General features: G+C 45.9%; 1 protein-coding gene across 1 annotated transcript in view; it reads right to left on the bottom strand.

The window, feature by feature from the left end:
• The window catches only part of FRMPD1 (FERM and PDZ domain containing 1), a 61,857-nt gene that overhangs the window by 34,090 nt on the left and 4,945 nt on the right, over positions 1-22,822 (bottom strand). Inside the window, exons 2-5 of the mRNA XM_084834930.1 lie at positions 11,658-11,747; positions 4,484-4,641; positions 3,798-3,900; positions 281-326 (exon numbers count right to left, since the gene is read on the bottom strand). Coding sequence (XP_084691056.1) covers positions 281-326; positions 3,798-3,900; positions 4,484-4,641; positions 11,658-11,743 — 393 coding nt within the window. The 5' untranslated portion in view covers positions 11,744-11,747. The remainder of the gene's footprint in view (positions 1-280; positions 327-3,797; positions 3,901-4,483; positions 4,642-11,657; positions 11,748-22,822) is intronic.

The raw sequence follows: 22,822 nt of genomic DNA on the forward strand, positions 1-22,822 counted from the left end.
TGCCTGCTACGCTACACTAGCGCCACATTGGACTTGATGACAGTGCTACAGTGCAGGCAAAACGTCCTGACCCTGGGTGGCAAAGATCTCACTGTCCTCCCCAGGGCCCCCACAATACACAAGTTCTCTAGTCTCAGCCCACCCCCCGCCCGTCCCATAACTCTTAAGATTACCTCCTGGAACATCTTATTTGTGATCTCATGTGCATACCTAGCAGGAGGCCAAACCCTTACCCTCCAAGGAGCATTTCAAACATCAGTGGTACATGAAGGCAATTTACCGAGGTGCATCGGAGAATTGTAAACTGGAGAGGGTCTTGCGATTCCCTGTAAGACCAAAAAAATAAATAAATGACAGCCGATTCCTCAAGGGGGAAAATGTACTCTTGCTTCAGGGCAGAAGTTCAACATCATTCATCTACAGGCATGCTATGAATGAGTGTCTTCAACAAATCCCATGGTTTCCAGATCTGCCGATGCCAGTGGCAGGCAGACTTCAGGCTTGGGGAATCTACTTTGTTTTTTACTAGGAACCTTGAGTTCCATGAACTGGAGTCCGGTGCAGAAGGCGTACACTGGGAATCAAAGGATCCTGAGCCAGGAATTTGTTCTGAGTACCAGATCAAAAGGGAGCAGCCTGCCCTTCCACATATAAATTCCCTCCTGGTGACCCCAAGCTTTCTTCATTTCAGCAGCATAATTTAGGGCAAGGGGGAGTCACTTTGCAGCTGCTATTGCTAAACAACTGGGAAGAGTCAGGAATCATAGAATCCTAGGGTTGGAAGGGGCCTACAAGACCATCGAGTCCAACCCCCTGCTCAATGCAGGAAGCCTGATTCCCAGGCGGTCTCCCATCCAAGTACTAACCAGGGCTGACCCTGCTTAGCTTCTGAGATCAGACGAAATCAGGCACCTTTGCTGATCTACAGCAAATCACCCAATGTCTGCCACTAGATCCTGATCTACCTTCTGCCCACTGCTGACCGATATGCAGTTGACGTTCAGCACTGTTTCTCTACCCCTGAATTGTCGCCCTCACTCCAGTCGCTCATCTCCAGCTGCCTCTCCAGTATTGCTGCTGGGATGCTTTGGCGTGGTCTCAGATGTCCAAGATGGGACTTCTCCTTTGCCCTCCCAAGCCCTCCCCTCCCCAGGTGCTCTCCTTATCCATTGACAACGTTACCACCCACTCTGTGGAAGTGGCATGTTGCTTGGGCTTCGCCTATTTTTTTCCATATTTTCCCCCAGAAAAGTTGGAAATTTGGGGGAAAATTGAAAAATAGGCAATACATATTTTTTTAGAGCTCTTTACAGATCTAAAGTTACTTTGTTGCTTTAAGACAGCCTTCCCCAAGCTGGTGCCCTCTAGATATTTTGAACTTCAGCTCCTATCAGTCTCAGGCAGCATGGCCAATGGTCAGGAATGCTGGACACTGTAGTCCAAACCATCAGGAGGGCACCAGGTTGGGGAGGGCTGCTCTAGGAACATAAAGCAGCCTTTCTGTTCCTAAAGTTATTTTATGTATGACTTAGTTTGCTCACCAAATTATTATTATTATTATTATTATTATTATTATTATTATATTTTAAAACTTTTAAAAAGTAAACAGTTAGTAAATTTGCAATTATTGTCTGAATAGATTAGAACTACATTAAATGACTGCTACAGCACGAGCAACATAGGACTCTGTAGAACAAAGCCCAAGCTGTCAAGAATGCACATTTACTGTCAAGAATGCACAATGCTGACTCTACTCACATGTTGGGAAATGAGCATAAATGTCTTATCAGTAAAATATACTTTAGATCAATAATTTGAATAAGGAATGAAAGAACTACCTATGTTGGGTACATTACAGGGAGGATTAAAAAATATATTTTCCCCATGGCTTCATTATTTCCAGACATTTTACATCTCTAGTCTTTCTATAAAAAACCATATTACATAGTCTTTGGAAATCATTTTGGGGGGAGTAAAGGCTGGGTAACAATATATAAATACTTTGTCTTAAATGCTAAAAGAAAATATTTCATAACTCAAAGCTGTTCAATTTTTCCAGTTTTTCAGAAACAACCCCCTCCCGGTCCTTGGGGAAAAAGGGGGGGAAACACCCCCGCCCATTTTCTGGTTTTTCCCCAGGCCTTCACATCTCTAGCCCTTTCACTCTGTCCCTTTGGCAAAACCTCCGTTCCATGTCATAGGAACCTGGGAAGCTGCCTTATACTGAGTCAGGCCCCTGGTTCATCTAGCCCAGTATTGACGACATTGATTGGCAGGAGCTCTCCAGGGTTTCAGGCAGGGTTTTCCCAGCCTTCCCTGGAGATGCAGAGGGTTGAACCAAGAACCTTCTGCATGCAAAGCAGGTGCTCTACCACTGAGCCACAGCCCCTCCCATCTCCTGGTCATCTCTTGCCTAGATCACTGTAGTCTCCTCCTCCCTGGTTTTCCATTACTTCATCAAGGTCCACTCATGTCTATCCAGCACTCTCTTGCCAAAGCCATTCACCCTTCTCACCACTCTGATCATATGACGCCTCTTCTTAAATTCTTACAATGGCTTCCTGCCCACTCTAGGACCTAGCACAAGCTCCTCTCTCCACACTCATGCCGTGCCTTACCTTCCCACTCTTATATCCAGATACATCCAGATACATCCTTTAGTCTTCCAGCTCCACCATCCTGCACTGTCCAAAGGTCTCCTGCCCTTCCAAGATACCGTGCCCTTTCTCCCTTGCAGCTGCTTATGCTTGGAATTGCCTCCCAGAACACCTGCATGCCACCTCTCTAACCTCCTTCAAATCTCTGCTCAAAACACACCTTTTCCATGAAGCATTTGGCAACATAGTTCCCGTGCCCTACAGTAACTGAGCCCGGCACGAACCCTAAGGATGTGTCCCGGAAACAACTTCATATTGCTTCCCTGCTTCCCTCTATCTCCCCTTCCTCTGTTGTTTCCTCTGTATCAGAGTTTAGACTTTAAGCACCATGGGGCAGGGACGTGGACTCTGTAAAGGGCCGTGCACACTGATGGTGCTATATAAACAAACAATTCCCAGAAAGCGTGTGAGTAGGAAATGCCAGCAGCCACTGGAAAGCCTGGATCCACCTTGGAATAGGGTAACCCAGGGGAGTCAGAGCTCTTTCAGCCTGAGGGCCCAATTCCATTTCAAAGAAGGTCTCAGGGGCTGTATTCCAGTTAGTGGGTGGGGCCAAAGGCAAAAGGGTGGGGCCAAAAATACCAGCATATTTTAGCTTACTGCTCTTCCTGGCAGTGACTCAGCCTTAGGAAAGGCATTTCAACCTTTCAGAATGGGGGGGGGGGACTGTGCAAAAGCCAGGAAGCCACCAAATGATCAATTATTGGAGGAAAGGGGGTGGGGCCAGGGAAAGGGGCATGGCCATCTCAGAAACCCTGGAGGGTCAGACTGGGACCCCAGGCAAGCCGGATTTGGTCCGCAGGCCCGAGGATCCATACCCCTGGCATAACCTGTTTCCATACCAGCATTCTACATTGTTTTAAGATAGGCCAGGATCCAAAGAACCATGAAACTCCTTCTGTCAGCCCAATGGGGCTTTAGATTTGTTTGTCTTGAATACCACCCCGGGAAGCAAGAAAAAACCGCTTTGGACACAGAACAGGGGCTCAAAAGCTGTTTTGTGATTTGGCATGGCCGTCAACTATCCAAAGGAGAAAAGTCAAGATCCCCAGGCTAGCACAAATCCCTGGCATGAACTTAAGCAGCTCTTTGGAGCCCGGCCATAACATTTTGCACTGTCAGCAAGCTTTCATGTAGCACCTTAAAAGAGTGGCTGCTTGTTCACCAGCAATGTCTTCCGCTGCTTCGTTGTTTATTGCAAGAATGTGGTCCCCTGGAAGAAGCTTCCCATCAGCAGTGCTGCCTGCAAAATATCAGGGCCTTGTTAGGAATACGTTATCTTTCCAGTTGACAAAACGACCCTACATCAGAAGACGTTTGGAACCATGAGAGATACTTTATGGGAACTGCAGTCCAAGACATCTGGAGGGAACCAGGTTGGGGAAGTCTGGCTTACTTGGTCAGCCTTCCACACTACAGAGTGATGCGCTGGATTTCTAGTTAAATTATAGTTATTATTTCTAAATTTACATTGATACCTACAATTAGCTTACGCAAATTGGTATCCTCTTTTGTCCTCTTTTTTGGCTAGGCATAAAAGGCCACCTTAAGGCCCATGGCACATTTTGCCCAAGCCCCCCCCCCCCCAATTTGCTCCAATTGACCCTACCCTACTGTAATCATACTGAGAAATGTAACCATACTAAGAATCATACTCTAATCATACGAAGAAATGTATGTCAGTGGGTGTCCTAAAGCAGATGTGTTAAGGACTGTTGTTTTCCAAGGACAAAGTTTTATAACCCTTTGTCATTATCCTTACATGCCCTCGACTATAACCTATGACTTGGGTATCACATGGGAGGAGAGAGGAAATGGGTTCCTACCTGCAGCAACTGATATGACAAGAAGGGGAAGATGCTGGGAAATCTTAAAGCCATAATGTCCAAGCAGCACATCTTTTTGGATGTCCACTGTGAGTTTTACACGGCTTGCAGGTTGGCTAATTCCATCTAAGGATCTCTCACTCACCAATGCTCTCCCTCTGCGAATGTAGAAAAAGAACACTGAAAATAATTAACCAAAGCTTTCAATTTCCTGAAATATCATCATCTGCTCCTGCCATATCCTTATATCGACAAATGAAAACAAAAAAAGAGACCCTTGACACCTGAAGGACTAACATAGTTACTGTGGAATGAACTTCCATCAACACACGCAGGAAGTGGAAAACCAAGGTCTGATGGGTGTTTGAAATTCTATTGGGTGTGTCAATGGGGCATACCCGTACCTGGGAGGCTCAGCATAAATCCAGCTAAAACCAACATCTAAAACTTTAAATCAGAATTTCTCCCATTGTAAACGTAGCCTTGGGCCAAGAGACACAGTGCCAGAGTGGTTGATGGATCCCAGCTCAACAGCCCCATGCTCCGTGGTGCTCTTTCCTGGAATCTATCAAGTGCCATTAAAAACTATTTCCGAAAGGAAACTGTTGGCCCTATTCTTAACAGTGCTATTTTGTAGCGTGACACAACAAGATGTGCAATCAGTTTGGGAAGACGTTTGAGCATTTTGTGTTGTAGAAAGTACCATTCCTGGAAGGAATGGTTTTCAAACTGTATCCCTAAGAAATGCAGCCTTTGGAAGCCTGTCGGGCAGGCCCTTCTCTCTGAGAAGACAGACCATGGCACACGATTGTCCATGACAACAGATTATGCCCTGCAGAGCACATCTGCCAGGGAAGTGTTAGGTATATCCTGGACCACACCCTGAGGCTTCATGGTCACAAACGCCAAAAGGTGGCAAACCTATACTGGCCTTGTAACACTTCAGACTGAGGAATTGGTGGGCTCATATGACTAAATACTCAACTATACTAAAATTCCTGGCACCCAGAAAACTAGCAAGCTGTGCGGGGGGGGGGGGGGGGTTAGTCTAGCCTTCTCCTTGACATGCTAGTTTTCTGTGTGTGGGGAATGACTTTCCTTTACCCACTTTCCTATAATTGCCATACAGAATGACACTCACGCTCATTTACAGGGAATGGCGAAGGAGAGCCGTAGATGCTGGGGCAGGCAGAAGAAACCATTGGCAAACTGGTCCCTTTTGCTTTATTAACGTCAGCCTCCCAGCCTTAAAAATGGCTCAACTTGTGTAAAATGGGGCAAGATATTGTGGGCTGCAACTGGGCCCCCTAAATGCCTGATCTGGCCCTGAGGAATTAGGTGTGAATCTCTGGTTTATGAGGGGTGAGTAGAAGGTAATATTTTAGTTATAGGGCTTTTCTATATGATGCTTTTAACCGGCACCTTTACCGAGGCGTCTGCTTCCAGAATCTTTGCAGGATTAAAGTTGGCTCCTTTACACGTTTTTTTCTGGGGGGTTTCTTTCTCTGCCTTTTTATATGTTTCATTGTACAACCACTAGATGGTGCTGTGGTATAGTGGAATCGCACAATTGCACAAGAGCCACATCCCACCATTTCTAAATAATACCACGCTTTCCTTGATCTAAAAAAAGCCAGGGAAATGGTTGCAAAGGAGAGGACTTGGAGGATGGCAATGTCATGTAAAGGACTTGAAAACTACTGTGAGTAATCACGAGCACACAATAAAAGTTTTGTGCAGGAAAGCTTATAGTTTAGTTTAGATTCTTTGAGTTTAGATTAGATTCTGGATTTGAGTGCCAATTTGGGGCAGAAAGACGGGATAATAAATGAATGAATGAATGAATGGTTGGTTATTAATTTTATTTTTCCATTTCTTTCTATTATGCTCTGAGAAAGAAAGTTTGGAAACTCCTTCCCAAACTAGCTTCCTGATGCTTTCTCATCCCCATACAGTGGTTGCTTATTCTTCCCCAACCAGCTGGGGAAGAATACACTCCATATGGCTTGGACAACAACTCCAATCAGCCACAGCCAGTACAGCTAATGTTTGGGGAGGATGGGAAAGGCACCAGAGAAGTGACTGGCAGGCAGCAGGGGGACATAGCACAGAGAGGTGCTATTACTGGCAGCCGGAAAGAGTTGCAGGGCTGTCACCTCATGCATCGTTGGACACTGGCGCCTGCCTCCTGAGGAGAACCTTGCCTTTGAGGGGATGGTGAAGTGAGGGCTAAACTATGCACTACATTAAATATGTAGCATACAGCTCATCCTCACCAGCTCGTTTACCTTCATGTAATCATGTGGGGGCCCAGTCTAGATCAGGACCCCTGCGCGCAGGTCAGGGATGGTGACACCTTTCCACCCAGCCACTTTCTAACCCAAAATTTGCCCTCCACCTCCATGGGGTCTAAATGAAGAAAATTCCAGTGGCACCAATGGAGGGTTTTAAAAAACAACCCTGTGTGTGTGTGTGTGTGTGTGTGTGTGAGAGAGAGAGAGAGAGAGAATTGGGTGGGAGTGCCTGGGTGGGAAGGTTTTAACCTTCCCTACCCCATATCTGGTAGTCTCAATCCAGATCAGTCCCCTGCACACTTACACAAAGGGAAACAAAATGGTAAGGTTCAGGTGCATGCTACATATTTAACATAGCTCTGAGAAAGAAAGTTTGGAAACACTTCTCTGGTCTAGGATGCAGACAGGGCACAGTATGTGGAAATGGGGGCCATTTTTTAGATGGACAGCAACTGTGGTGGGGGGTGGGGAGCACATAGGCCAGTGACTCCTTCCGGTGGGCAGCACCAGCATGAAGTCACAAAGGCCAGACTTCTTCAGGCAAACAGGGTCAGCATGAGGTCATAATGGCCAGTCTTTCTTCTGCAGGAAGGCAACAGGAGCACATCGCTCACTAAATTGGGCAGCAGCACGAGGGTACAATGTCGCCGTGTATGGCAGCAGCATGTAGCAAAGAAAGGAAGAGAGTCAGCAGGCAAGCTCTTACAGGGCTTCTACTTACAGTGAGTACCCCAAGGGGGCCCTGGCAGCAAAAGAAGTGGAAATAATGGAAGCGGGGACAGGAATATTGGCAGCACTCCACATACAATGGGGTGACAACTTGCAAAGCTTGCCAGAACTTGGCACAGACTATGTTACTGTCAAGGGACAGAACTGCCTTCCATCTTTGCAGTTAGTTTGCTGTTTGGATACTATGGGATTACATTTTTTGTGTGTGTGCACTGGTCAGTTTCAGCCAGTTGGTAAAAAGTTTAGTCACAGATTCTAGGAGTCAGGATGTTTGCTCAAGTAGCCAAAGGTTTGCAGAAGGCCCAAGTTTAGTAAAATATAGGAGCCAGGATGTCTGCAGAGGAAGAAAAAAAAAGAGTTTGCAGGGATTCAATAGGAGGTCAAAGGAAGAGCTTAGGAAAAGGAATTTGGGGCAAACATGAACAAGAAACTACCCTCCTGATTGGTTGGAACTGAGGAAGGAAAAAAAAACAATTTTAAGATAAAAGCCTAAGACAAAAGGGAGTGAAACACAGAGAGAAGAAGAGAGATGGAAGGAAAGAAGGCTAGAAATAGTCAGAGCTGCTGAAACTGGAGAATTAGTTGAAAGACAGAGCTAGGCTTATGACAGTAAGATATTGCTTGAATAAGAGACCTGGATAAAATAGGGATACAGTCTAGTTAGGTTAGCAGGATGCGTTTGTCCCTGGTTGTTTTATTACACTATTTGCTCATGTGTTTTTGTATGTGTTGTGTGTATTCATTAAGGTTTTCATTTTTTTCCTATCAACATTTTTCTTCAATACACATTTATACATTATCTGAAACTTTGTGACTGCTTTCTTTTGGGGCTACCCACCACACATCTGGCCCCATCACTTCCTGGCATATAGAAGGGGAAGAAATGGAAGCAGTGACAGATTTTACTTTCTTGGGCTCCAAGATCACCGCAGACGGTGACTGTAGCCATGAAATTAAAAGACGCTTGCTCCTTGGGAGGAAAGCTATGGCCAACCTAGACAGCATAGTAAGAAGCAGAGACATCACCTTGCCGACAAAGGTCCGTCTAATCAAAGCTATGGTTTTCCCAGTAGTAATGTATGGCTGTGAGAGCTGGACTATAAGGAAGGCTGAGCGCCGAAGAATTGATGCTTTCGAACTGTGGTGCTGGAGAAGACTCCTACGAGTCCCCTGGACTGCAAGGAGGTCAAATCAGTCCATCCTAAAGGAAATCAACCCTGACTGCTCATTGGAAGGACAGATAATGAAGCTGAAGCTCCAATATTTTGGCCACCTAATGCGAAGAGAAAACTCCCTGGAAAAGACCCTGATGCTGGGAAAGACTGAAGGCAAAAGGAGAAGGGGACGGCAGAGGATGAGATGGCTAGATAGCATCACGGATGCAATGAATATGAACTTGAGCACGCTCCGGGAGAGAGCGCAGGACAGGAAGGCCTGGCGTGCTATGGTCCATGGGGTCACGAAGAGTCGGACACGACTGAACGACTGAACAACAACAACACCACACATCTAATAGTCAATCCCCACCCTATCTAAAGTAGATACCTGAGTCACAGAGAGTTTTAAGGCTGGTTTGTTGGAGGCAGACAGAAGGGAAAAAAAAGATTTCCACCTGGTAGCAGCAGAAAAGGCCACAGGAACGGAAGGGCAAAAAGGAGCAGGGGCATACTATTTGGCCTGTGCTGCTTTCCACGCATAGAACAGGGCATTGCTGGTCTGTGAGAGTGACAAATGGGCAGTGACAAATGCAGAAGAACAGGCACTGGCATGACACCCAGTGGAGGCTGGTGCCCATTGGGGCTAGTAGGGTGGAGGACAGGGCAGATGCTCAATATTCTATTGAGATTGCCAGAGGAGGACAGCAGAAGATCATGTGTGGTACTCAGTAGCTATACATGTACCTGCTTGGGGTATGTGTGTCTCTCTCTGCCCCAAGTGGGTGGGCACAGGTAGAGGGTCACTGCCCCACTTGCCCTAAATATATTTTATTTTATTATTTATTTATTACATTTATATCCCACCTTTCTTCCATCATGGAACTCAAGGTGGCTTCATGTGGTTCCCAGGTAGTCTCCCCTCCAAGCACTGACCAGACCCAAACCTGCTTAGCTTCAGCAAGGTGGCTGCCTCATGTGCCTTCAGACTATGCCCTGGGCCCACCTCTGATGACACCTCAGATATAGTGGGGACCCAGCTTTCAGTGTGTGCCCAACAGGGGGTGAATTGAGAGAGAGAGATCAGATGGCAGTGGGTGGTGAAAGCAGCAGCTGCGGTGGGCAGAGGCAGGCACCATCTGGTATCTCACATACAGCACGGCTTCAACTTAGGGGGAGATGGGGGAAGGGGGAGAGAGACCCCGAGCTGTATAATATGTGAGAGAAGAAAAAAGAACAGAGAGCAAAACCGCAAAACCGCCAGCATGTAGGCAGAAAAAGTCAGGAGCAGAGAAAGAGTGGAGGGGTAGCAAAGCTCATCCTAATCTGGCAGTGTGTCACTCACCTGAAGTTACAGTGCAGCTCAGGAAACCCCACCGGTGCTGCCAGGGTTGAGGGACGCCCAAGCAAGGTATCCTGGGGCCGCCTCCCTGCACACTCATGAGTTGTTTTTCTCTTCCCCATCTCCCTCTCTCTCTGCTCCTCCACCTGGCTCTCTCTTTACTCCCCATTTCTCACTCCCCCTCTTACCAGGCAGTGGCATCTTTCTTCCTTCCTTCCATTGCAGAAGAGTTTGGGTGCCCTGAAGAGCAAAGCTGCAGTTGCATCCAGCATCCTGATTTCCCTAGAGCACCTCTGGGCCCATGTGGGCCTGCCTAGAGGCCTTCTGGAGAAATGAAGATGCTGGGGCATGACTGCAGCTTCCTCCTGCCTGACCTCTTCTGAAATTTTTTTTAAAGAAAAAGACATGCGTGGCGATTGCATTTGGAGGCCCTCCAGGGTTGTGGATCTGGCCCTAGAAATTATGTGGCAGGTTGTGGATCTGGCCCTAGAATTAGGGGACAGGAGATAGGAGGAATACACACAGTAGGAAGAAGGTTAAAGTGAAAAGCATTGCAAGAAAAGCATAACACTTAAGGTAACCTGAGAAGCAAGGGATGAAATCCAGAGACAGATGAGATGTAAAATGAATGGGTTTGGAATAGGAGTATGATTTGGGATGGATCTGGCAGGCACTGTCCACACAAAATTAGCAGTAGCTCAAAGCAACAGCCCTCTATATAGTGGCAGCTTCTACAGCACCCTCTTCCAGGATTTCTGACTGGGAATTGCCAGACTGTGGCATCATAAAACAAAGACAGTCCAAGGGAAGGTATCTGTCTGTCTGTCACAATCCTGCCTAATGCATTCACAATGCCAGTTGGTTCACAGGGATGCCCATCGTGATGACTTTTGCCCTCCCCCTCCTCTCCTCTCTGGCTTAAATCGCGACATTGCTTTGCGTCCCAGCCTGATGGCAAGTGGCTATGAAGCAAGGCTACCACAAAAAACCCAGTTTGCTTTCGGTTTAATTTTACTGCATTAGTTTTCGTTATTGTAGTACATAAGAACACAGGAAGCTCCCTTATACTGAGTCACAGCCTTGGTCCATCTAACCCAGTGTTGTCGACACCGACTGGCAGTGGCTCTCCAGGGATTGAGGCAGGAGTTTTTCCCAGCCCTACCTGGGGATGCCAGGGATCGAACCTGGGACCTTCTGCATGCCAAGAAGGTGCTCTGCCACTGAGTCATGGCCCCTCCCCTGAAAACTGAAACTAAATGCACACCTGCAGCATGCACCAAGACTTTGAACTGGGCTCAGAAACAATATAGGAAACCAATGCAGAAAAGCCCAAACTGATCTGATGTTCTCCCTGTGCCCCACCCCACCCCACAAGGAAGAGGACACCAAGTTCTGCAGTAGCTGCGGTCTCTAGACCCGGGCTGGACCACTTGTGGCTCTCCAGACTTGTGGCCCTCCAGACCATACAGCAGGAGTCTAAAGCAGGGATGCAGAACCTCTTGCAGCCCGAGGGCCAAATTCCATTTCGGAGAAGCTTTCGTGGTCACATTCCATTGGAGGGCAGGGCCAACAGCAAATATCACCTATGTAGCTTGGGTGCCCCACATCTAATGCAAGCCCCCAAACATTTAACAATATTTGGTTAAAAGACATACCTGGCTGAATTATCCCGTGACCGACGCAGCCATTTTGCTACCATCTGCTCTATCCTGCGTGCTTTGCGTGTCTCCAGATCTTCCATTTACCTATGGAAAAAAAGATATTGTTCCTATGATGTCCTTATCATAAAACCAGGACCCTGCAGATCACGAGGCTTGACTGGATTTCCTCCAAGAAGGATCACTTCTGGATCCTTCAGAAAAGGAACTCCCAAAATGCTATTACAGAATGCTCCTGATAAACAGGAGATGTTTTTCTAATTCTAAAAGCCCAAGGATGGAAGAGTGGTTATTAAGACAAACTTCAGATATTTCTCTGTAATCGTAAATACAAGTTCATACAATTTTATGTGAGTGTTCATAACTGATCTAGATCAATTAGTTAATGAGATTCAAATCCTATTAAAGAAGATGATCGAAAAGTTAGGTATGCACATGGTAATTTGGGATTGGGGCAAAGGGTGAAACCAACAATTTTCAAAGAATAATCTCAAACGAGAGAGTCAATATGACTAGATTGTTGGAGGTCTGAACTGGAGAAAATGGATTTAAATCCCGACTCAGCCAGGGATCTTACTGGGTGATCTTGGGCCGGTCACTGTCTCTCAACCCATCCTTCCCCACTGTGTTGTTGTGATGATAAAATGGGGACAAACCCTGGAATCTTCAGAGAAAAGAGCAGGATACAAGCAGTGGGCACCACGTCCACTGATGCCATCCAGCCCTTGGTCTGGTGGGGGACAGTCCAGCCTCCCACTCATATCTACTTCTGCACCCCTGTCTACTCTGAATCTTTTCTACATGAGGCTTTTTATTTAACATGCTCCTTTATCAAGGCTTCTGCTTCCAGATTCTTTGCAGGACTAAGATCGGCTTCTTCACACATGTTTTTTCCTGGGGTTTTTCTTTCTCTTCCTTTCCTTATGTTCCATTACACAAGCACTAGGTGGCACTGTGATATAGTGGAATTGGGCAATTACACTAGGCTTTTTCCTGCCATTCACAAATAACACCAGACTTCCCTTGTCAGAAAAAATCCCTGCTAACATGGCTGCAAAGCATGGGAGAGGCCCTGGAGGATGATGACACTGTGTAAAGGACCTGCAAACTACCGTAAGTGAGGAATCATGAGTGCCCAATAAATGCCTCATGTATAAAGGCTCTGAAGTGGCTTTTCTGTGTCTCGGCAGAAAAGTGTTGTTCTCATCATCTGATACTTGATGTTTTGCTTTGCAAACTGAAGATGCCAGGGCTGAACTAGGGACCATCTGCAGGCAAAGCATATGCTCTGCCCCTGAGCTGTTGGCCCCTCTCCAAAAGGTTCTTTCCCTTGTATGGATGTTGCTCCCCCAGCAGGACTTGAAGTCTTGGGCCCAGGGAAGCCTGTGCGCTTGTTAAACATCCCTCCTCCCAAGCAATCTATCTGGGAGTTAAGAAGTGAGTGAGCTGGATGTCCCTTGGTTAGCTATGGTTTCACTGGGCCGCCCTAGGCAGGCCTCTCTTTTCTCAGTCTCAGCCCTCTAGGTGGGGCTAATACCATTAGGCTGCAATCCTATACACAATAGGCTGCAATCTTATACATGTTTACCTGGCAGGGAAGCCCACTGAACACAATGGCACTTACTTCTGAGTAGACATGCCTAGGCTTGTGGTGCTAGCCTATCTTACAGCAGGGGTGGGCAACTTTGGGCTTGTGGGATCTACTCTGGACTTCTTGCTAGAGCCCTGTCATCCACTAATCAGAACCAGGTGCAAAACAGTGGAGGAGCATCCCTGGAGTCAATTACCCAGTCTGCCCCATGAGCCTAGGCACTGCATTTACAAATACAAATCTGCATTTGAGTTGTTATAGATCAGAAATTCTAACACCAATGTCTCGAAGAGGCCAGTAGAACTGCACAAAGACCTGGTCAAAGGCAACCAATTAATACTCCCTTTTCACAGATGAGGAACACTGAGGCGAAGAGATATGTGGTTAGTGCAAGGCCAGCTGTGGCAGAGATTTATTATTTTTAGCCCTTTGCATTTTAGAGAGCAATCCTATGGCCCCTAGACAGCGTTGGGGGGCCACTGAATACTTCAGATTCCTGGATCCATGGTCAGAGACAGTGCTCCGATCTTGGACCCAGGAATCCGTGCTCCACTCCCCCTCCCCCTCGCAGCTGGCACAGAAAGAACCATGCTGGCTGCCTCTCCAAGGTCGGGAACTCGACTTGGGGGGGGGGTAAAGGGGGCATTCCAGAGGGCGGAGAGGGGAGGAGACTGAAGAGGTCGGGATCCTGACACTTCTCCAGCCTCCTCTCCTCCCCCTCTGGAACACGCCATGTAGATGGGCAAAAAAGCCCATCTAGTGGAAATTCAGAGTCGACGGAGCGGCGGAGGTGACGATCGCCTCAGCCGCTCCTCCCACTCTGCACTGGATGTTCATAAGCTTCCAAGTTCAGAGGCTTACGAGCATCAAGGGCAGAAGTCATAGGATTGCGCCCTTAGTTGCCATCTTTCAACTATGAGCCAGAAGCCCTTGCTGAACTACTGTAAATGACTAGATCTACTGGTAGATCCTGATCAACATTCTGCCCACGCCTGTTCACTATAGAAGTGATCAAAAGGTTACTAAGATAATTTATACATATATTCAAAGCATTTTAAGAAGTTAAAAAGGTAAAAAGGTAAAAAGGTAAAGGTGTTCCCAACCAGTCGTGTCCGATGGTTAGTATTGAGTCTTGGGAACACGCATTGTTCAGATGATGATTTCATACTAAAGACCGCATGGGTCTCTCTACTCTTTCATGCCATTGTTCTCACATGCTCACATTAATCTGTTTTACAGTCTTAATAGCTTGTTATTTCATTACTGGGGGGCAGGGATGATCATGATGCATTGATAAGTTCAAGCAGTAACAGAAGACACACATGCATCTTTGGCCTACAAAACTGGAGCCATTCAGATTTCAGTTGCCATCGTCATGAGAAGAAGACAGATTTGTACCAAATCCATTATTTCAAATTGCAAGTTTTCAACAGCATGACCTGTTGCTGACATCCGTACAGACTGAGCGCTCTAAAGCCAATCCTATCATACCATTTTCGGATGACACCCTGTCAACTCCGATATCCTCTAAGCACTGCCAAGTCCCATTGGCCAAGTTAAACTAATGGGCAAAGTGGTCCCAAAATGGCTCCAGTGATATTTTAATAACTATACTAGAAGGATTACTGATCAGTGGGTGGGGCACAGGGGGGCGGGGTGGGGAGATGACTGAAAGGATTAAATATCAAGGTATTAGAGATATAGAATAGAGATGAAGCATTTTATTGAACCACCAAATGTGTTGGTGGAATTAGTAAAGTGGGGAGGGAGAAGGACAAATGTGCTAGATCAGTGCTCCTTCGGATTGGTGTTGTAATCCAGCCTTCAGTCCCCCTTTCATTGTGACCATTCCGATAATCACCTTGAGCCAGGATTGTCTGCCCAGGAGGTCTTCCAGCCTCTGAATCTCCCAGGCTCCAAACCTGGGAGGGACAGCTCAGATCTTTCAGGTGAGACACCTGAATCAGCCCACACACCCCCTAAGGCTGTTCATTCTCTGGTGGAGTGGGATGCTACTAAAGCATACAAAGGTGTCACGCCCTCCTAGAAGACTCCGGCTCAGAGGAAGAGCTGGAGGACCAGGAAACACCCCCCCCACAAGCAATGCCCAGGATTTTCCAGCAGAGCAGTAGGCGCTTGGGCTCCCAGGGGTGACTAGCAGGAGGACTTCACCTGTGGAGGACAAGAACTGTGCTTCAGAGCTGGAGACAGAGAAACCCCCAAGCCCCTGGGAGAGATGTGGCCTAAAAAGACATGAACTCAGAAGGAGTGCTAGACTGAGCCAGAGGTCTCCTTGTGAGAAAAGGTATATTTGCATGTAGGAGGTTTGTTCACAAGGAGGACCTTTTTAGCTGCAGTCACTAACAGCTCACAGCTGAGGCTTGGGTGCAGCTGTGACAGCCTCTGCAGAAAAACAGCAGAGTACGGCTGAGAGAGCTGCTAGAAACAACATTGACCAGGCCTTCCTGAATCCAGCTTCCCTTGACTCAACTCCAGACTGCTTCCTTGACTTGATTCCTAGCGTGAGTACTTCTGGACTGAACTCTGACTCTCCTTCTGCCTGCTCCTTGTCTGCTGTGTTGTCTTGGGGCCCTGTTGCCTGTTATCTGGGCAGGACTATGACCCTCCTCTTGCCTGCCTGCCCCTTGGAATCTTGTTGCCTGTGGCCTGGACTGTTTATACCGTGCCTTTTGCCTGATCCCTGTTTGTATTAACCACCTTGGAACTCTTGGATCCTTGAGCCTGCAATTCCAGACTCTGGAAACATGACAAAAGGTAATCTGAGGCCACAGTGCATGCTGGTGCACTGCCCCCAGTATATTCCTTTCAACTTTACTTATGGCTCTGGCAATCAGCAGGCCCTGCTTACATACTGAAGGGCTCTGTCTGTTCCCAGAGCAACATCAGCCTTCTTTGGGAGCTCTCCAAGGTCTTGCAAAACCCGAACCTGCTAGCCTGGGATGAATTACCTAGAACCTGTCACCTTCTTTCCACCGCTGGATAACTTCTGTGCAAGGTCAGTCCATTCTAGCCTGTCTTTAGATCTTGGTGGATTCCCAGCCTGGCTGGAACAAGGCAGGTTTGGGAGTGGAAAGGTGAACAGCTTAGCTCAAAGAATAACTACTGAATGTTAATGGCCTCTCAGGCCTTTGTAGAACAGTGTTATGAATGCATAAGATGCATTGCAGTATGGTACTTAGAAGGCCAAAACCCAAAGGAAAATGTTTCATGAAGAAGCAATAGTGGTATGATTACCGGACACAGTGTTTGTTCTCTTTTTGCATAAATATTATATACCTCTAGTCTCCTCCAGAAAGGGATGTATCTGCTCTTTGCTGGGGTGCCTTGCAAGACAGAACAAATTCTGCAATTAAGAACTTCTCTCTCTCTCTCTCTGTGTGTCTCTCTGTACATCCAGTACACAACAAAATGGAAACAAAGCCAGTTGTTGCTTTGGAAAATGTTGCTAATGAGAGAGGCCGGCTGAATGCAGAATAGTTAAAATACTAGCAGTGACTCTGCTAGCACAGGTGGTTGCCTCAGGCGGTGTCATTAAGGCGGCAGAGGAGAAGGCAGACAGATCAGACTCATAAGACTCAATCCACCAGGAAATTCTTTTCCAAATGCCCCACTGAAATGAATGGGCAGCTCCCAACATTTGGCACTTGGCAAGTTATAGTCATCAAGTAAGCGCTGCTACCTGTCCAGGACTGACTATGCCCAAGGGACAGCACAATATCCCCATTTCCTTAGTGTGTCTGAGCCACGGATCCCATGGATAGCAGCGTGTGCCTTTTGCACCAGGCTCCAGTTGTTGGATGTCGGGATTCTAGTAAAAAGCAACTTAGATCCACACAAGGCTGGCCCAAGACAAAGGACACAATGAGGCCCTGCTCCGTTCCACATACAAAAGCTGGCTGGACTGGCAGTTCAATCTTACTTTCCCCCCCTTTTTATTGTTTGGAGTTTTTCTTAATATACATACATGGATTTGTATATATCCATAGCAATGAACATGTATGAAATCCGTTACAGAAAGGGCCTTCCTTTGTGGTCACTATGCCTGGTCCAAATGGTAAAGGCAGCTGAGGCAGTGCCTCATAAGATCATCTCCATAATCAGGGAGCTCTGTATGGCTTAGAGCTGCCTTCCCCAGCATGACGCCCTCCAGATGGGTCAGAGCATAACCTCCAGCATCCCCAGCTGTGCTGGCTGGGGATGATGGAGGTTGTAGTCTGACCCATCTGGAGGCCAGTGGGTTGGGGAAGGCCACTCTATGCCATACAGGCCTCCCTGATTACGGAGATGATCTTATGAGGCACTGCCTCAGCCATGCTGTGGTTTGTTATCCTTCCTGAGGCAGCCCTGACAGCTTAGTTTCTTTCAGATACTGCACAGGCAGGTGAAATTCTTTTTTTCTAGTCTGCAAGACATCTAGTGATAATTCAGTTTACTTGTATTTATCGCTTAGGCTGGCTGCTCTGGTGGGTTTTAGGATTTCAGGTTGATTGAAATTATGGAGCTTTAGTTGATCAATGGCTCCTTTTGTTAGAATGTTGTGTTTTATTTAGCCGGTCAGATTTATTTGTTTACAGCCACAGTTCATCATAAAACAAGGCTCCATTTAGAACACCAAGAGAGACATGCTGGATAAAGGTACAAATCAAATGAATATGACCATTAATATTACTATGGTTACAAAAACCAAGGGGAATGTTATTGAGAACAGGAAGCTCATTAGACATCTCCACAACAGTTTATACTGAATGATCTCTAGGACACAGGACAACGACTCAATTAACATCCGTATTTATAATTTTCTCTGTGACTGCAGCAAATCAAGCCATCTCATAGGTGGCAAACTTGCCTGAGTCAGATAGGAAAAAACCAAAACATTAAACTCAGACACTTTGAATTTCTGTGAGCTATACCCATCGAATAAATATATTCCCACAACAAACTATTAACTAGTCCCGTGCATCCATTTCCATCCTCATGTAGACAATGTGCAGAGAGGGGAGCCTCTCCACATCTGTCAGCCAGAGCTCCAAAACCACATCCCCTGCAGGCCCCATGCTTAACATCTTGTACTGTCCTGTGACATGGAGATAATTCAGTATAAACCGTTGTTGGGATTTCTAATGATCTTCCTGTTCTAGGTCAGTGGTCTCCAAAGTAGGGGGCACGCAAGATGATCCATTGGGGTGAGTGAGCCACCTGATAATTGAGCAACCTCCTGCTGCCCCGACGAGCTGCCATTGTGTGCAATGATGGCAGTGGCGGAGGCAGCAGGATGGGACGGGAGACGAGAGAGAAGCTCCATGGCATTTCTCTCTCGGCTCCAGTCCTATCCTGCCTCTGCTGCAGCCACGGAGAACAACTGCACCAGTCTCTGCTCGGCTGCGGCCCCGGAGCACTTAATCTGTCCCTTCAAGGTAAAGGTGACATTTTAACAATAAGTGAGAAAGTAATTGTTTTCGAAAGAAACTTGTGCTATGGAGAGAGAATTTTGAAAATGGATGTTTGGAAATGTTCCACCGGTATGTGATTTTGTTGCCGAAAACAATGTAAGTGTGTCACCTATATAAACTCTCATATCTGGACACTTAAAAAACTTGGACATGGAATTTTCTAACCTGTTTAAAAATCTTCCAAATGAAGAGTTTCAGTGGGTTTTGAACCCATTTGTTAAAAAATATAAAAATGCAACACCTTCCGATTAGTTTGCAGGAACAACTGACTTGACACCAGGGAAGATGGGTTGGACTTGATGGTCTTAGAGGCCCCTTCCAACCCTACTCTTCTATGATTCTATGAAGATGGAAGTTTACTAGGTGAATTTCATCAAAAACCTTTGCATACTTGGTGGATGGGATTGAAAAATGAGTATCATGATTTAGTAAGCGCAGCCAATGATGCACTTCTTCCATTTGGATCTACGTATCTTTGTAAAGTGTCTTTTTCAGCTACGACAGCCATTAAAATCAAGTCTCAAACTAAACTGAACTTAGAACCAGATCTTCCAATCACTGTTTCAAAGTGTTAAACCAAGATTTTCAAAAATAATGAAGCATATTCAATCACATTGCTCTCATTAAAAATATTATTATTAATATTTTTTTAGTGAGAGCAAAAAGGTCTTTATACTGTTAGACAATATTTTTAAGATAATTTATTTTATTTATTTCATCTCCATCTCATCCTTTTTTAAATTTCTATTTTTTGTGTATATTTTACAATGTACATAATATATTCTTCAGCAAAGGAGATTGTTACCTTGTCGTGGTGCTGGAGCTTGAGCACTTCAATGACATTGTGAGCTAAACCGTGAAGGGACACCCAAGACGGGAAGGGCACGGCAGAGAGGTCAGACTAAATACGATCCCTGGGGAAGGAAACGGCAACCCACCCCAGTATTCTTGCCATGAAAACTAAATGGATCAGTACAACCACAGATATCTCGGTATACCATCGGAAGATGGGACTCCCAGGTCGGAAGATGGTCAAAATGCTGCTGGGGAGGAACAGAGGATAAGTTCAACTAGCCCCAGATGTGATGACGCAGCTAGCTCAAAGATGAAAGGACAGCTAGCAGCCGATGGTGCTGGTGGTGAACGACGAATCCGATGTTCTAAAGATCAACACACCATAGGAACCTGGAATGTAAGATCTATGAGCGAGGGCAAATTGGATGTGGTTATTGGGGAGATGTCAAGATTAAATATAGACATTTTGGGTGTCAGTGAACTGAAATGGACTGGAACGGGCCACTTCACATCAAAGGACCACCAGATCTACTACTGTGGACAAGAGAACCACAGAAGAAATGGAGTAGCCTTCATAATTAATAATAAAGTGGCTAAAGCAGTGCTTGGATACAATCCAAAAAATGACAGAATGATCTCAATTCGAATTCAGGGTAAGCCATTTAACATCACAGTGATCCAAATATATGCCCCAACCACAGATGCTGAAGAAGCAAAAGTAGATCAGTTCTATGAGGATCTGCAGCACCTACTGGATAGTACGCCCCCCCAAAAATGTTATTTTCATTACAGGGGACTGGAATGCTAAGGCGGGTAGTCAAACAACACCTGGAATTACAGGCAAGCATGGTCTGGGAGAACAAAATGAAGCAGGACATAGGCTGATAGAATTTTGCCAAGACAACTCACTGTGGATAACAAACACTCTCTTCCAACAACCTAACAGACGACTTTATACATGGACTTCACCAGACGGTCGACACCGAAATCAGATTGACTACATCCTTTGTAGCCAAAGGTGGTGGACATCTATGCAGTCGGTAAAAACAAGACCTGGAGCTGATTGTAGTTCAGATCACGAACTTCTTATTGCACAATTTAGAATCAGGCTAAAGAGAATAGGGAAGACCCACAGATCAGTTAGATATGAGCTCACTAATATTCCTAATGAATATGCAATGGAGGTGAAGAATAGATTTAAGGGACTAGATTTAGTAGATAGGGTCCCGGAAGAACTATGGACAGAAGTTCGCAACATTGTTCAGGAGGCGGCAACAAAAAACATCCCAAAGAAAAGTAAACCAAGAAGGCAAGATGGCTGTCTGCTGAGACACTGGAAGCAGCCCAAGAAAGAAGGGAAGCAAAAGGCAACAGTGATAGGGGGAGATATGCCCAATTAAATGCAAAATTCCAGAGGTTAGCCAGAAGAGATAAGGAATTATTTTTAAACAAGCAATGCACGGAAGCGGAAGAAGATGATAGAATAGGAAGGACAAGAGACTTCTTCCAGAAAATTAGAAACATCGGAGGTAAATTCCAGGCAAAAATGGGTATGATCAAAAACAAAGATGGCAAGGACCTAACAGAAGCAGAAGAGATCAAGAAAAGGTGGCAAGAATATATGGAAGATCTGTATAGGAAGGATAATAATATCGGGGATAGATTTGACAGGGTGGTCAGTGAGCTAGAGCCAGACATCCTGAAGACTGAGGTGGAATGGGCCTCAAGAAGCATTGCTAATAACAAGGCAGCAGGAGATGACGGTATCCCAGCTGAACTATTTAAAATCTTGCAAGATGATGCTGTCAAGGTGATGCATGCCATATGCCAGCAAATTTGGAAAACACAAGAATGGCCAACAGATTGGAAAAAATCAACCTATATCCCCATACCAAAAAAGGGAAGCACCAAAGAATGTTCAAACTCTCGAACAGTGGCACTTATTTCACATGCCAGTAAGGTAATGCTCAAGATCTTGCAAGGTAGACTCCAGCAATTCATGGAACGAGAATTGCCAGATGTACAAGCTGGGTTTAGAAAAGGCAGAGGAACTAGAGACCAAACTGCCAATATCCGCTGGATAATGGAGAAAGCCAGGGAGTTTCAGAAAAACATCTATTTCTGTTTTATTGACTATTCTAAAGCCTTTGACTGTGTGGATCATAACAAATTGTGGCAAGTTCTTGGTGGTATGGGGATACCAAGTCATCTTGTCTGCCTCCTGAGGAATCTGTATAATGACCAAGTAGCAACGGTAAGAACAGACCATGGAACAACGGACTGGTTTAAGATTGGGAAAGGAGTACGGCAGGGTTGTATACTCTCACCCTACCTATTCAACCTGTACGCAGAACACATCATGTGACGTGCTGGGCTTGATGAAGCCAAGGCTGGAGTTAAAATCGCTGGAAGAAACATTAACAAGCTCAGATATGCAAACGATACCATTTCGATGGCTGAAAGCGAGGAGGAGCTAAGGAACCTCATGACAAAGGTGAAAGAAGAAAGTGCAAAAGCTGGGTTGCAGTTAAACCTCAAAAAAACCAAGATTATGGCAACCAGCTTGATTGATAACTGGCAAATAGAGGGAGGAAACGTGGAGGCAGTGACAGACTTTGTCTTTCTAGGTGCAAAGATTACTGCAGACGCTGATTGCAGCCAGGAAATCAGAAGATGTTTACTTCTTGGGAGGACAGCAATGACAAATCTTGATAAAATAGTGAAGAGCAGAGACATCACACTGACAACAAAGGTCCGCATAGTTAAAGCAATGGTATTCCCTGTAGTAACCTATGGCTGCGAGAGCTGGACCATAAGGAAGGCTGAGCGAAGGAAGATAGATGCTTTTGAACTGTGGTGTTGGAGGAAAATTCTGAGAGTGCCTTGGACTGCAAGAAGATCGAACCAGTCCATACTCCAGGAAATAAAGCCAGACTGTTCACTTGAGGGAAGGATATTAAAGGCAAAACTGAAGTACTTTGGGCACATAATGAGAAGACAGGATACCCTGGAGAAGATGCTGATGCTAGGGTAAGTGGAAGGCAAAAGGAAGAGGGGCCGACCAAGGGCAAGATGGATGGATGATATTCTGGAGGTGACGGGCTCGACCTTGGGGGAGCTGGGGGTGGCAACGGCTGACAGGAAGCTCTGGCGTGGGCTGGTCCATGACGTCACGAAGGGTCGGAAGCGACTGACCGAATAAACAACAAAAACATAACATATTAGTACAGTAGTACATGTATATCATTTATAAATATACATATATTGGGGTGCACGTTCAATTTTTTTTTTACTGATAACGGTGC

Source organism: Heloderma suspectum, chromosome 2, assembly GCF_057233095.1.
Source record: "Heloderma suspectum isolate Gila_16-S chromosome 2, 16-S_ref, whole genome shotgun sequence".
In the NCBI taxonomy this organism is placed as follows: Eukaryota; Metazoa; Chordata; class Lepidosauria; order Squamata; family Helodermatidae; genus Heloderma; species Heloderma suspectum.